Raw genomic sequence first — 14,716 nt, 5'->3', positions numbered from 1 at the left:
CACCACCAAGTATTTCAAAACAACTCATCACCAAGTAATTCAAAACACCTCACCACCAAGTAATTCAAAACAGCTCACCACCACGTAATTCAAAGCACCTCACCACCAAGTAATTCAAAACACCTCACCATCAAGTAATTCAAAGCACCTCACCACCAAGTAATTCAAAGCACCTCACCACCAAGTAAATCAAAGCTCCTCACAACCAAGTAATTCAAAACACCTCACCACCAAGTAATTCAAAACAGCTCACCACCAAGTAATTCAAAACACCTCACCACCAAGTAATTCAAAACACCTCAGCACCAAGTAATTCAAAACACCTCACCACCAATTAATTCAAAACACCTCAGCACCAAGTAATTCAAAACAACTCACCACCACGTGATTCAAAACAACTCACCACCACGTTATTAAAAACACCTCACCACCACATAATTCAAAACACCTCAGCACCATGTAACTGAAAACAACTCACAGCCACATCACAAAAACACTTCAGCACCATGTGATTCAAAACACCTCACCACCAAGTCATTCAAAACACCTCACCACCACGTAATTCAAAACACCTCACCACCAAGTAATTCAAAACACTTCACCACCATGTGATTCAAAACACCTCACAGCCACATCACTAAAAACACCACGACCACGTGATTCAAAACACCTCACCACCACGTGATTCAAAACACCTCACCACCAAGTAATTCAAAACACCTCAGCACCAAGTAATTCAAAACACCTCACCACCATGTGATTCAAAACACCTCACCACCAAGTAATTCAAAACACTTCACCACCATGTGATTCAAAACACCTCACCACCATGTGATTCAAAACACCTCACCATCACGTGATTCAAAACACCTCACCACCGTGTGATTCAAAACACCTCACCACCAAGTGATTCAAAACACCTCACCACCAAGTAATTCAAAACACCTCACCACCAAGTAATTCAAAACACCTCACCACCATGTGATTCAAACCACCTCACCACCAAGTGATTCAAAACACCTCACCACCAAGTAATTCAAAACACCTCACCACCAAGTAATTCAAAACACCTCAGCACCAAGTAATTCAAAACACCTCACCACCAATTAATTCAAAACACCTCAGCACCATGTAATTCAAAACAACTCACCACCACGTGATTCAAAACAACTCACCACCACGTTATTAAAAACATCTCACCACCACATAATTCAAAACACCTCAGCACCATGTAACTGAAAACAACTCACAGCCACATCACAAAAACACTTCAGCACCATGTGATTCAAAACACCTCACCACCAAGTCATTCAAAACACCTCACCACCACGTAATTCAAAACACCTCACCACCAAGTAATTCAAAACACTTCACCACCATGTGATTCAAAACACCTCACAGCCACATCACTAAAAACACCACGACCACGTGATTCAAAACACCTCACCACCACGTGATTCAAAACACCTCACCACCAAGTAATTCAAAACACCTCAGCACCAAGTAATTCAAAACTCCTCACCACCATGTGATTCAAAACACCTCACCACCAAGTAATTCAAAACACTTCACCACCATGTGATTCAAAACACCTCACCACCATGTGATTCAAAACACCTCACCATCACGTGATTCAAAACACCTCACCACCGTGTGATTCAAAACACCTCACCACCAAGTGATTCAAAACACCTCACCACCAAGTAATTCAAAACACCTCACCACCAAGTAATTCAAAACACCTCACCACCATGTGATTCAAAACACCTCACCACCAAGTGATTCAAAACACCTCACCACCAAGTAATTCAAAACACTTCACCACCATGTGATTCAAAACACCTCACCACCATGTGATTCAAAACACCTCACCACCATGTGATTCAAAACACCTCACCACCAAGTGATTCAAAACACTTCACCACCATGTGATTCAAAACACCTCACCACCACGTGATTCAAAACACCTCACCACCATGTGATTCAAAACAACTCACCACCACGTGATTCAAAACACCTCACCACCACGTGATTCAAAACACCTCACCACCATGTGATTCAAAACACCTCACCACCACGTGATTCAAAACACCTCACCACCACGTGATTCAAAACACTCCACAACCACGGAAACAAAAGGTTGAGGGAGTAGTTCAGTGACAACACAGACACTGCCCAGATATGCAGATATATTAGTGCGGGAGCCCAGAAACATTTGTTTCACATCTCGAGTACAAAAGGTTTGAGGCCTGGAATATATGCATCTATGATAGGAGACCCCAAAAAGGCAATTCTTAAGTTCTGCAATTCTGCACAGCAACCAGGGGGCGCCACCAAAGACCCCTAAATGTGACTCTTAATTCACAATTTGAGTACATCTTTCAAACTTGTCTTAAAATGTTCTCTATAGGAGTGGAAATCAGAATTCCCAATTCTTAAGTTTTCAATTTGTGTATTAGGTCGCTTAAGAACGACCTAATTAATGCTAATTAACGCTAATTAGCATTTTTAATTCACAATTTGAGTACATCCATGAAACATATGGCAATGTATTCCTTACCAAGTTACATATCTATGTGAATTAATATTCAGATCTTTGCTTATCCGTGTGTAGTATATTAAGGGTTGTTGTGATTGGAGGGTCAGGAGCCCTTCTGAACCAGTGGCCGGAAACGGAAGTGACCGGAAACGGAAGAGGAAACGACACGAGGAAAAAAGGACGAGTATTCTTCTTGTTCTTCCTCGCCCCGCTCGGACGAAAGGTGGCCTCGACCTTGCGCTGCGTGACAAAGCGGCGTTCCGAAGCCCGTCTGGCGAGAGGAGTGCGGGGCCTGGTACGATACCGACCCGGTGGAGACGTCAAGTTGACGTGGGGCCGTGCATCGACCCCGCGTCTGGTACCGTTCGCGGCCCCGTCTAAAAAGACGCGTACGAGTCGCAGGTTGGGGCCTAGCACGCCTGGCAAGTGGCGTGGGGCTTTTGGCTTGCTTTACCGCACCCGCTTCGCGTAGCCACGAGAGGCTGCAGCCGCGGGGCCTGGTACGATACCTGCCCGGTGGAGACGTCCACCCGGAGTTCGTTCAACCGCCCGAGTGCGGCGACGCCGAATATCATCTTGGTCAGGAGGGGCCCAGAGACATTGTGCGGGACCGAGACCATAAGGGTGTCGTGAGTACTCACCGGGACACACGTATATAAGATGGCCATCTTATTCATAGGGAATTGATTGTCATTGAAATATTGTTGATGGTGGTGTATTGTTGATTGCTCGGGGAAAATCTCCGTGGTTGTGTCATTGGAAATTGTATGGTATCAGTACCATTGGGAAATATATTCTTGAACATCAGTGTCTCGTGGGTGGAATTCATAGGGATTGCGTTGCGAAAGCGCATCTATATAATACTACTTTCTGGCGAAGGTCCTCTCACGGTCCGGGGGTCACCGAGACCAGGTAGTCACCGAGGGGACCACGTAACACCACCAAGTAATTCAAAACACTTCACCACCATGTGATTCAAAACACCTCACCACCATGTGATTCAAAACACCTCACCATCACGTGATTCAAAACACCTCACCACCGTGTGATTCAAAACACCTCACCACCAAGTGATTCAAAACACCTCACCACCAAGTAATTCAAAACACCTCACCACCAAGTAATTCAAAACACCTCACCACCATGTGATTCAAAACACCTCACCACCAAGTGATTCAAAACACCTCACCACCAAGTAATTCAAAACACTTCACCACCATGTGATTCAAAACACCTCACCACCATGTGATTCAAAACACCTCACCACCATGTGATTCAAAACACCTCACCACCAAGTGATTCAAAACACTTCACCACCATGTGATTCAAAACACCTCACCACCACGTGATTCAAAACACCTCACCACCATGTGATTCAAAACACCTCACCACCACGTGATTCAAAACACCTCACCACCACGTGATTCAAAACACCTCACCACCACGTGATTCAAAACACTCCACAACCACGGAAACAAAAGGTTGAGGGAGTAGTTCAGTGACAACACAGACACTGCCCAGATATGCAGATATATTAGTGCGGGAGCCCAGAAACATTTGTTTCACATCTCGAGTACAAAAGGTTTGAGGCCTGGAATATATGCATCTATGATAGGAGACCCCAAAAAGGCAATTCTTAAGTTCTGCAATTCTGCACAGCAACCAGGGGGCGCCACCAAAGACCCCTAAATGTGACTCTTAATTCACAATTTGAGTACATCTTTCAAACTTGTCTTAAAATGTTCTCTATAGGAGTGGAAATCAGAATTCCCAATTCTTAAGTTTTCAATTTGTGTATTAGGTCGCTTAAGAACGACCTAATTAATGCTAATTAACGCTAATTAGCATTTTTAATTCACAATTTGAGTACATCCATGAAACATATGGCAATGTATTCCTTAGGTCATCCTAAATCAAGATCAGTCATTCTTAAGTATCCATTTCATGTATTAACCCACTTAAGAACGCAAAATGTACTCATTGACCCCGTCCCTGGCAAGGTGAGTGTTAATTCACAATTTGAGTACATCTTTCAAATTGGTCCCAAACTGTTCAGTAGATCATCGTGAATCAAGAACAGCAATTCTTATGTGTCCATTTCATGCATCAACCCACTTAAGAATGCAGTCAGTATTGTAACGGAATTTGGGTTGTCACTGGCTGCTATCCCCCCTCCACTCCCTGGCTGGCCCTCCCTTATATGCAAGGGAGGGGCTGGAGTGCTGACCTGAGGGCAGGCCCCAAGTAGACACCCACACCAGTGCTGAGCATGCACACACCTGTCTGGCTGGCCGGATCGAGGGTGTTCAGTTTTGGTTAAGGAAGGAGTTTTGGCCTCCCAGCCAATGGGGAGGCTTCTTCCCTAACTTGAGCCAATTACACCCTAAACAGGAAGTGCCTCTCTACAGAAATGACTGTCCTGCAGTGAATAACTGGGACCAATATACAACATTGTTTGGGGAATAATAACCAGTGACTTAAAGGGAAATATTAACACATTATCAATCCAGGTTTGTGACACTATCTTGAGGGACGAACTTTCTGGGACACCCTGTAGAGGGAGTTGTCGGTTTATCATAGGACCTAATCATGGGGAATCTCCTGCTCTTTCCCTCCATAGATTCTCTGAATCGGCTGCAGAATGTCTGATGTTGCCTGCAATGCCTAGATCACTGCTTAGGTAAGTCAACAAATAGGGTTAGGGTTTGGGGTTAGGTGGCAAAACCCCGGCAGAGGTTGTAGAAGGTGACGACTCCTTGGATGGACATAAATGTGGGGCATTGCTATGGTGAACATCACTGGCGGCTTTAACAGGTGGCGTTTGGGATGAGATGGCGGTAAAGTTCTTGTAACAAGAAACATGGTAACCCTAACCCTAACCCTAACCCAACCCTAACCCTAACCCTAACCCAACCCTAACCCTAACCCAACAAACAATACTATGCTGTAGGCCTAATAAGCATTCGGGGCCGATACAGAATTATGTAGCCCTAGGCCTAGGTGGCGCGCAGGAAATGTCCAGGCAGATGAGGGTATCCAAAGTTCTGTATGCATACCGATTTCAGGTTCGAACCACAGCTGAGTAGAAAATAATGACTTATTGCCTCAAAATTTGAAATAACTTCTTTTGGATTTCACTGACCAAAACTGACTGACTCGCCATGCTCACTGACCACCCGCTGTGATTTTATTTTTCAGACAATGATTTGAAACATGCAACCATGGAATCGGCCACCAATACTACGCCTACTGTCCAGCCTACTGTTTCATCATTGGAACGCAGATGTATTCTTCACATCCAACGCAGTGCAGACAAGAAAGCTCGTCCAGACGTTCTACCTTTCAAGGATACGCAATGGGAAGCAGTAGAAACAGCAGCAGCTAATAGACGGCAAAAGCAACATTTCCAGGACTCTGTCTATTGTGGTGTAGTTCAGAGATTGCCTACGTCTCCTGCTGAAATGGATGGTTACCATGTTTCTTGTTACAAGAACTTTACCGCCATCTCATCCCAAACGCCGCCTGTTAAAGCCGCCAGTGATGTTCACCGTAGCAATGCCCCACATTTACGTCCATCCAAGGAGTCAGCACCTTCTACATCATCTGCCGGGATTTTGCCACCTGTTTGTCTATTCTGTGAGAAAAAGATAAAACGACTCAAAGGTGGAAGCGTCGAACTGTTGGGAAGATGTGAAACCATTGAAGCCGGTGTATCGATCCAAAATGCAGCAAAGACATTAAATGACAGTAAGGTTATTCCAAAAGTAGTTGATACGGATTTAATTGCCAAGGAGGCCCACTACCATCATTCATGTAAAAGTGCGTATTTGTTGTCAGCCAATCGAGTTTCCCAAAAGGACACACGTGAAACAAAAACGCCTTCTGAGACCAGTGTGTTGGACATTTTTGCATACATTGAGCAATCTGTAATAATAGACAACAGACCTGAACTTCTTAATTCTGTATATGAACGTTATCTTGATATTTGTTCGGCATCCGCAGAAACGCCCAGGGGAAGCGCCTTCAGCCTCTCTAGGACATTGATGAGTCACTTCAAAGCGCGCATAAAGATACAGAGTTCACTTGGGAAAAGGCTTGGAAACATCTTATATAATGCAGAAACCGCAGATGATGCAATTCGTGTTGTATATGATTACACATCTACTGATGAGAGAACAATCGCCAAAGCAGCATTGCTTTTGCGCAACCAGTTGCTCAAGGTTGAAAAGGTCGACCTTCCTGAATGTCCGACATTGGAGGATTTAAGAAACGGGGACTCGTCACCCCCAAAACTTGTAGTAGATTTTTTCAATATTTTGTACGGAGGGCTAAAACCAGAGCGATATACAGAGTCAGTAAAGCGCCGCGCAAATTCGTCTAGTCAGGATGCCTTGTTCATTGTACAACGGGGTCGCGCAAAACCTGCAAAACATGTAGCTCTTGGTATGAGTGTTAAGTCGGTCACTGGCAGTAAAAAAATGGTTCAAGTCCTGAACAGGTTTGGTCACTGTTTAAGCTACAACACATTGGAAGAAGTTGAAACTGCCACAGCTGAATCCATTCAAGAACAGAAGCTTGCTTGTCCAAAAGGAACAGTCGTAGGTAAACCAGTCGGATTAGCCTTCGACAATTTCGATGAGATGACTCAAACCATGTCTGGAGCCAATTCGCTGCACGATACCATGGGTATTCTGTACCAAAATGTGCCAGCACCTGATGAAGAACGTGAAGCATCTGCTGTCATGGCAGTTTCAACCTCAACTAGTGCTCGGCAAGTAAAGACAGGCAAAAGGAAGAGAACCCTTGAGAGTACAGATACTGCACTCCAGCCATATAGGAAGATACCAAAGATGACGAAGTTCAGTTACAAAAACACTGCAGTCTACAGCCTTCCAGATGTTAGCAACAAGGCTCGCCACCTGGACCTCGTGTGGATGATGAGCCATGCCATTGGCAATGATGTATTGCCTATTATGTGGGTTGGGTTTAATGCAAGCATTTGCAGTGACCACCTTCCAAAACAAGAGGTTCTATATATGCCAAACTTACGCCAGCCTATCACCAGCCTAGAGGTCGTGCAGGAGACTCTCCTCATCACGCAGAGGTGTGCTAATGAGACGGGACAGAAATACGGAATAGTCAGTTATGATCTGGGCGCAGCCAAGCCGGCACTTCAAATACAAGTGACTGAGAAACCGAAATTTGATAACATTTTCATAATGTTAGGCCCATTCCACATCGAAATGGCTTTCTTCAAGGCTATTGGGAAACTCCTGTCCAACTCTGGAGGACCAGAAATGCTGACTGAATCTGAGGTACTTGCAACCGGATCCTTAAACGGATTTTTGACGGGGAAACATTTCAACAGGTGCAAGAGATTGCACCCCATACTAGCCCTTGCTCTTGAGATGCTACACTTCTCATCCTTCTTAGACTCTTACCCACACAGAGAAGAAACAGAAGCATTGATAAGCAGCATTCAACTGACCACGTGGGAGCAGCTTCAGTCTGCTCTAGACTCGGACGTCTTCAAAGCATGCACAGCCGCGTATGAAGCATATACCCAAGTGACAAGATCTGGAGGCCATGGTGCAACCGCCCAGTTTTGGAGAATGTATATAGATTACATTCATAAATACCACGAGCTCGAACGGGCGATTCGAACGAATGATATCGATCTCTATACATACTCACTGACCGGACTCATTGGACTGTTCTTTGCTACAAACCATGTAAATTACAGTCGGTGGCTGACAAAGTTCCAACTCGATTTGATGAACATGGAAGACAGCCATCCTGGCCTACGTCAAATACTGGAAGCAGGCGTCTTTACTGTACGACGAACAGAACATCCATTCAGTAGATGCCCGGTCGACTTGACTCTAGAACAGACGATTAACGCGGATGCAGCTTCGAGAAGAACTGGATTCACTTCTTCAACGAATAATTATGCGGCACGACTTCGCTGGATGCTTACGAAATCCACTAGAGCTTCATTCGTTAGTCTACTCCACGAAATGGCTGGGCTGATAGTCAAAGAAGACACCACTGCTGAACTGAGACCTGCACGAATAAAACGTGACGATAGAGATGTGAAAACCATGGTGAAACAAATCCAGGATAGTTGCAATCCGTTTGGGAACGAAACAGATGCAGATACCATGTTGTACAACATCCATACAGGAAGGGCAACTAGTGAAACAGTCCGCGAAAGTTTACTGAATGTGCCAGCAAGTGGAAGGACATTACACCAGGCATTCATCACAGCATGCGAGGCCGATGACAGTAGGTTTGAACAACCCATAAAGAAAGCTCCTCTCAAAACATTCGTAGACGAATGTGCCAGAAATAGACGAACACCGGATAAGAAAGTGGCAGTTCTGAAGTGTACTCGTGATTTGATGGGCCGCCTAATAATCCTTGCATCAAAGCGTGATGTTGACCTGCAGCATATATTCCAATATCCCCTTACACCAGTACCACTCACGATGTGCAATCCTGATGAGAGCATGGTCAAGACAGATAAAAGTAAGTTGCTTAACTTACTGGAGAGCAAGGAGATCAAAGGAGATGGACCTCAACAGATCAATGCATACGTAGTAGATGGACAATATCTTCTGCACACCCTACCTCCAAACTTACCACCCACATATGGAGGTCTAGCGAGGAGCATACTCTACCAAGTATTGTCATTGTCCAAAGTCCGGGTACACGTAGCCTTTGATGATTACCCTCAACCGTCACTGAAGGATGCAGAAAGAGCCAGACGGGGGACAACAGCCGAGGACAGCAGATCCTACATTATTACTGGTCCAGCACAAAGAAGGCCCAACGATATCAGCAAAGCACTAACGTCCAGGTCATTCAAACGGGAACTTCCTGATTTTCTTGCAAGAGAATGGCAGGATCAAGCATACGCTCATATACTTGGGACCTGTGATGTCTTCCTAGATGTTCCGTCAGGCCAGTGCTTCCATTTCCACGTAAGCGAAGGAGAGGTCAAGCGAGATACCGTAGACATGCTCAGTAACAACCATGAAGAAGCGGATACCAAGATCTGCATGCATGCAAAGGCAGCAGACACCTCGAATGGAAATGTAGTAATACGCGCCTCAGACACGGACATAGCTGTTATTCTGCTCTATCATTGTGAGAAATTCAGCAGCCACATCTGGATGGATGTCGGTACTACATCCAAGCGTAATCGGAGGCTCATTGACCTAACAGCGATATCCAAGTCACTGGGACCACAACTGTGCAGTTCCCTCCCTGCCTTCCATGCCTTTACCGGCTCGGATTACACCGCAGCATTTGTAAGAAAGGGCAAGGTTCAGCCCTTTAATAAGCTGGAAAAGATGCCCGATGTACAGCAAGCTTTCAAAGCTTTGTCAACAGATGGACTGCCAAGCGAGAAATGCAAGGACACACTCTTGAAATTCACTGCTATAATGTATGGAGCCAAAGAGAAGTCGAAGGAAACGTTAAACGCCTACAGGTTCAAGACCTTTGAAAGAATTTACAAGCCCAAGTTAAGAGGAAAGAACCCACTTGAAAAGCTGAAGGGAGCTGATGCCAGTAGTATTCCTCCATGCGAAAGAGAGGTTGCTGCCCACATAAAGTGTGTATCGCTTGTTTCAAGAATGTGGGCCAATGCTGACCAGCCAATCATCCAGCAACACCCATCAGAGGATGACGGATGGGAACTAGTGGGAGATCAATATAAACCCATCTGGTTTGAGGGAGACCAACTTCCGGAGTCGCTCGTTCCAGATGATGAAGAATTAGCTGATGCTGACGATGATGAGGTCCTAGCGCAGTCATCTTCTGATGAAGAGGACGTTGAAGGAGATGGTGATGATGGTGATGTGTAGGTTTACAATCGACCAAACCTGTTCATACGATTATATTCAGTACGGTACATATCCAAAGCATCCTGACAGGGAATTTGTAATGTTTTTGAAATTTTAAGCAAAATAATGTTAGGAATGTTGGATAAAACAACATATATACAATCATGTTGATGTTTGAGATAAATTCAATAATTTTTCGTTGATATAGTTAGTTGAGTTTTTACATACATTAAAATTTGTTTTTAGTTCAGGGTAATTAGCTTAAACATGTTAAATAGTTTATAAGCGATAGTCAGAGATAAAACAGCAATATCGCTAATAGAGTAAAAGTTAGACATTAGGTATTAATTTTTATAAAATTAACATTAAAAATTGTTTTTTGTTCCGAGATTTGAGATTTAATTGTTGATGGGCGGTAGAACCAGGACGCCAATTTACTACATGACTTACTATGATCTGATTTTGAAGCATAATTCATGCATACTAAGTACATTTTTGTGTAGTTTATAAAAAAATAAAACATTGTGTTTGTATACAATCTATGTTTCTCCTTTTTGTCAGTGTGCATTCTTAAGTGGGTTAATACATGAAATGGATACTTAAGAATGACTGATCTTGATTTAGGATGACCTAAGGAATACATTGCCATATGTTTCATGGATGTACTCAAATTGTGAATTAAAAATGCTAATTAGCGTTAATTAGCATTAATTAGGTCGTTCTTAAGCGACCTAATACACAAATTGAAAACTTAAGAATTGGGAATTCTGATTTCCACTCCTATAGAGAACATTTTAAGACAAGTTTGAAAGATGTACTCAAATTGTGAATTAAGAGTCACATTTAGGGGTCTTTGGTGGCGCCCCCTGGTTGCTGTGCAGAATTGCAGAACTTAAGAATTGCCTTTTTGGGGTCTCCTATCATAGATGCATATATTCCAGGCCTCAAACCTTTTGTACTCGAGATGTGAAACAAATGTTTCTGGGCTCCCGCACTATATAGAAAGATGACTGCACCCGAGTTGCTGTTTTGTCATGGTTTACACCAATCATAATACAAACAATTATTTTGCACAAATGTATTTGTAATATACGTGATATTACATTTTATAAACAGTTGAAGTTGAAGATTTAAGTTGAAAAAAAAAATTAATAGAAATTTGCAAAAAAAGAAATGTTTTTTTTTTTTCTTCAAAAAACAAAACAACCCTTTGGACATACACACGGGAGAGATAGGTGCATACCAGAAGTTTGGTACGCTTTCACAAAAGTTTTAGGGAGTAGTTCAGTGACAACACAACACAACACAGACACTGCACAGATATAAATATACAGACTTGGCATTTAATATGGAATATTTTTTTTGTGGGTGTGAACTTACTTTTCAAGATGACGTAGAACCAAAAGTTCATTGGAATTATGTTGAAATTATTCTAGATTTTGTTCATGTGACCTTTAAAAGAAACGAAAACCACATTTGACATTTCGAAGCAAATAAATTGATCCTTGAAAGTGATGTACACTGATATCGAACTCAATTCACGGACAGTACTGTGTTAAACTTCTGTACGTTTTCCAGAAGTATCTCTTTATTTTGCACATTAGCCAAAAAAAATTTCAGCAAAAACAAAAGCTAAATTATGACTGGGATTACGGACAGTAAAATTACAGTTCAGTACTTCGTGTAACCCCCACGAGCATTCAGGAGAGCACGTACACGTCGAGGCATGCTGTTCACGAGATTTGCCAATGTTTGGACAGGAATCGCTTGCCATGCAGTGACAATAGCCTGCTGCAATTCACGCACTGAGGTAGGCTGCTGGTCCAAGTTGTTGATTTGACACGTTAATTCTGCCCACAAGTTCTCCATCGGATTCATATCCGGGGACATGGCAGGCCACTCCATATGCTCTACACCACGGTCAGCAAGAAAGTGTTGGATCATGCGAGCACGATGAGGCCGTGCAGTGTCATCTTGGAAGACAAAGTTTCCTCGAAAGGCTGCACGAGCAAATGGAAGCAATGTTTCTTCCAGAATGACCCTGTACTTGAACTGGTTCAGGTTTCCATTCAGAACAACCAGGTCAGTTTTGCCCCCTGCATGAAAAGCAGCCCAAACGGTCACCCCACCACCTCCAGCTTGGACTCTTGGCACTATACAATCTTCGTTGTGGGCTTCATGCACTTGTCTGCGCACTCGGACGCGGCCATCTTGACGATAGATCAGAAATCTAGACTCGTCACTGAAGGTCACGTGATTCCAGTGTCCTGGCTGCCATTGACGGTGCTCTCTGGCCCACTGCAATCGGCGCTGGCTGGGTTGTCTGGTCAGGCGTGGCTTTCTCAGGGGACGCCTGGCACGATACCACACGGGGCAAGACACCGCGGGCCAAACCAGTCGTTGGTTGACTAGCCTTCTGGATACAGGCACATTTGTCAGTTGCTGCCACTCAGCCCGAAGCCGATTAGCTGACTTGGTACGGCCATTGCAGACTAACTGGTGCAGCTGGCGATCATCTCTCCTTGTGGTTCTGTGTGGACGTCCTGGCCTCGGTATTGGAGTAGGGACACCCCTCTGAGCATTTCGTTTCAGGATCTTTAACACCTGACCTTGAGTGATGCCATACTGCCGAGCAATAGCACGCTGTTTCATGCCAGAATTTCGTGAAGCCACCACTCCATGACAAACAGCATTGTCAAGTTGACGGACCATCTCCAGAGGAAGCGGCAATAACTTTTGTAGACGTGCAGCAGTTGTTTTCCACTAATACAGAACGCAACAACCCTTATATACCCAATTGTGAAGCCAATCGTCAAATGTACCTGTCCTTACATTTTGTCACACCACCTGTGATATAATCCTGTTATTGACTTCTTGCTGCGAAAGACAATCAGTGACATGGTTCTTTCAACAAAGACATCACCGAAGGGTAAAAGAAACTCACCAGATTGATATACTGAGTTCAGAAAGTAAACCCAAGTCAAGAAAAAAAAAATTCCATATTAAATGCCAAGTCTGTATATAATAATGTTTAATTCACAACCTCATGAGATGAAGGAATTTTGCTATATGTGACGGAGAAACAGACAGAATGACGAGCAGTATTATTATACTAGTGGAGTCACCTGTGGGAATCCCACGGGCATGGATGTATGTGACATTTGGACATATTGAGTTAGATGCTGCACCTGCACATTCAGTTTTACAAAATGGTGACTGGCAAATTACCAGATCCACAAATGATATAATCTACACAATTTATTTACTTCTCATAACATGTGAATGCATGTGCGTGCACATAGGAAATACAGTTTGAAATGTGTCATTACATCTCATGTAAAATGTGACCAAGAGCTCAAATCCTCTCCCTCCCAACCCCCATCCCTCCCACATCACGCACGCTGCACCAGGGAGTGCGTCACACACACAGGGGAGAGCGGGTCACACACACGAGGAAGAGCGGGTCACACACACGGGGGAGAGCGGGTCACACACACGGGGGAGAGCGGGTCACACACACGGGGCAGAGCGGGTCACACACACGGGGCAGAGCAGGTCACACACACGGGGCAGAGCGGGTCACACACACGGGGCAGAGCGGGTCACACACACGGGGGAGAGCGGGTCACACACACGGGGGAGAGCGGGTCACAAACATGGGGGAGAGCGGGTCACACACACGGGGGAGAGCGGGTCACACACACGGGGCAGAGCGGGTCACACACACGGGGCAGAGCGGGTCACACACACGGGGCAGAGCGGGTCACACACACGGGGCAGAGCGGGTCAAACAAACGGGGCAGAGCGGGTCACACACACGGGGCAGAGCGGGTCACACACAGGGGGGAAAGCGGGTCACACACAGGGTGGAAAGCGGCTCACACAGAGGGGGGAAAGCGGGTCACACACAGGGGGGAGAGTGGGTCACACACACGGGGGTAGAGTGGGTCACACACACGGGGGTAGAGTGGGTCACACACACGGGGGTAGAATGGGTCACACACACGGGGGGAGAGTGGGTCACACACACGGGGGGAGAGTGGGTCACACACACGGGGGGAGAGTGGGTCACACACACGGGGGGAGAGTGGGTCACACACACGGGGGGAGAGTGGGTCACACACACGGGGGGAGAGTGGGTCACACACACGGGGGGAGAGTGGGTCACACACACGGGGGGAGATTGGGTCACACACACGGGGGAGAGCGGGTCACACACAATGGGGAGAGCGGGTCACACACACAATGGGGAGAGTGGGTCACACACACGGGGGAGAGTGGGTCACACACACGGGGGAGAGTGGGTCACACACACGGGGGAGAGTGG

At 45.2% G+C, this 14,716-nt stretch overlaps 2 protein-coding genes across 4 annotated transcripts in view; one reads left to right on the top strand and one right to left on the bottom strand.

The window, feature by feature from the left end:
* LOC137439677 (uncharacterized) overlaps positions 1-14,716 on the bottom strand; it is a 213,439-nt gene that overhangs the window by 27,450 nt on the left and 171,273 nt on the right. The window lies entirely within an intron of this gene.
* On the top strand, positions 5,159-10,927 carry LOC144888832 (uncharacterized). 2 transcript variants are annotated; one of them, XM_078768268.1, is made up of 3 exons: positions 5,159-5,219; positions 5,738-7,523; positions 10,119-10,927. In XM_078768268.1, the coding sequence occupies exons 2-3, from the start codon at positions 5,761-5,763 to the stop codon at positions 10,408-10,410; spliced, it is 2,055 nt and encodes a 684-aa protein (XP_078624394.1). In that variant the 5' UTR covers positions 5,159-5,219; positions 5,738-5,760; the 3' UTR covers positions 10,411-10,927. The 2 variants fall into 2 exon arrangements, with proteins under 2 accessions (XP_078624394.1, XP_078624401.1); XM_078768275.1 differs by lacking the exon at positions 5,159-5,219 and having other exon boundaries at positions 5,651-7,523.

This window comes from Myxine glutinosa, chromosome 1, assembly GCF_964187855.1.
Source record: "Myxine glutinosa chromosome 1, kmMyxGlut1.1, whole genome shotgun sequence".
In the NCBI taxonomy this organism is placed as follows: domain Eukaryota; kingdom Metazoa; phylum Chordata; class Myxini; order Myxiniformes; family Myxinidae; genus Myxine; species Myxine glutinosa.
This window is presented reverse-complemented; position numbering and strand designations above follow the sequence as displayed.

Excerpts from the sequence above, each read along its gene's own strand:
- LOC144888832 (XM_078768268.1), top strand. The coding sequence starts at position 5,761 with ATGGAATCGGCCACCAATACTACGCCTACTGTCCAGCCTACTGTTTCA. Across the intron at positions 7,524-10,118 it reads TTGCCTATTATGTGGGTTGG|TATTCCTCCATGCGAAAGAG; the intron begins GTTTAATGCAAG and ends TGATGCCAGTAG.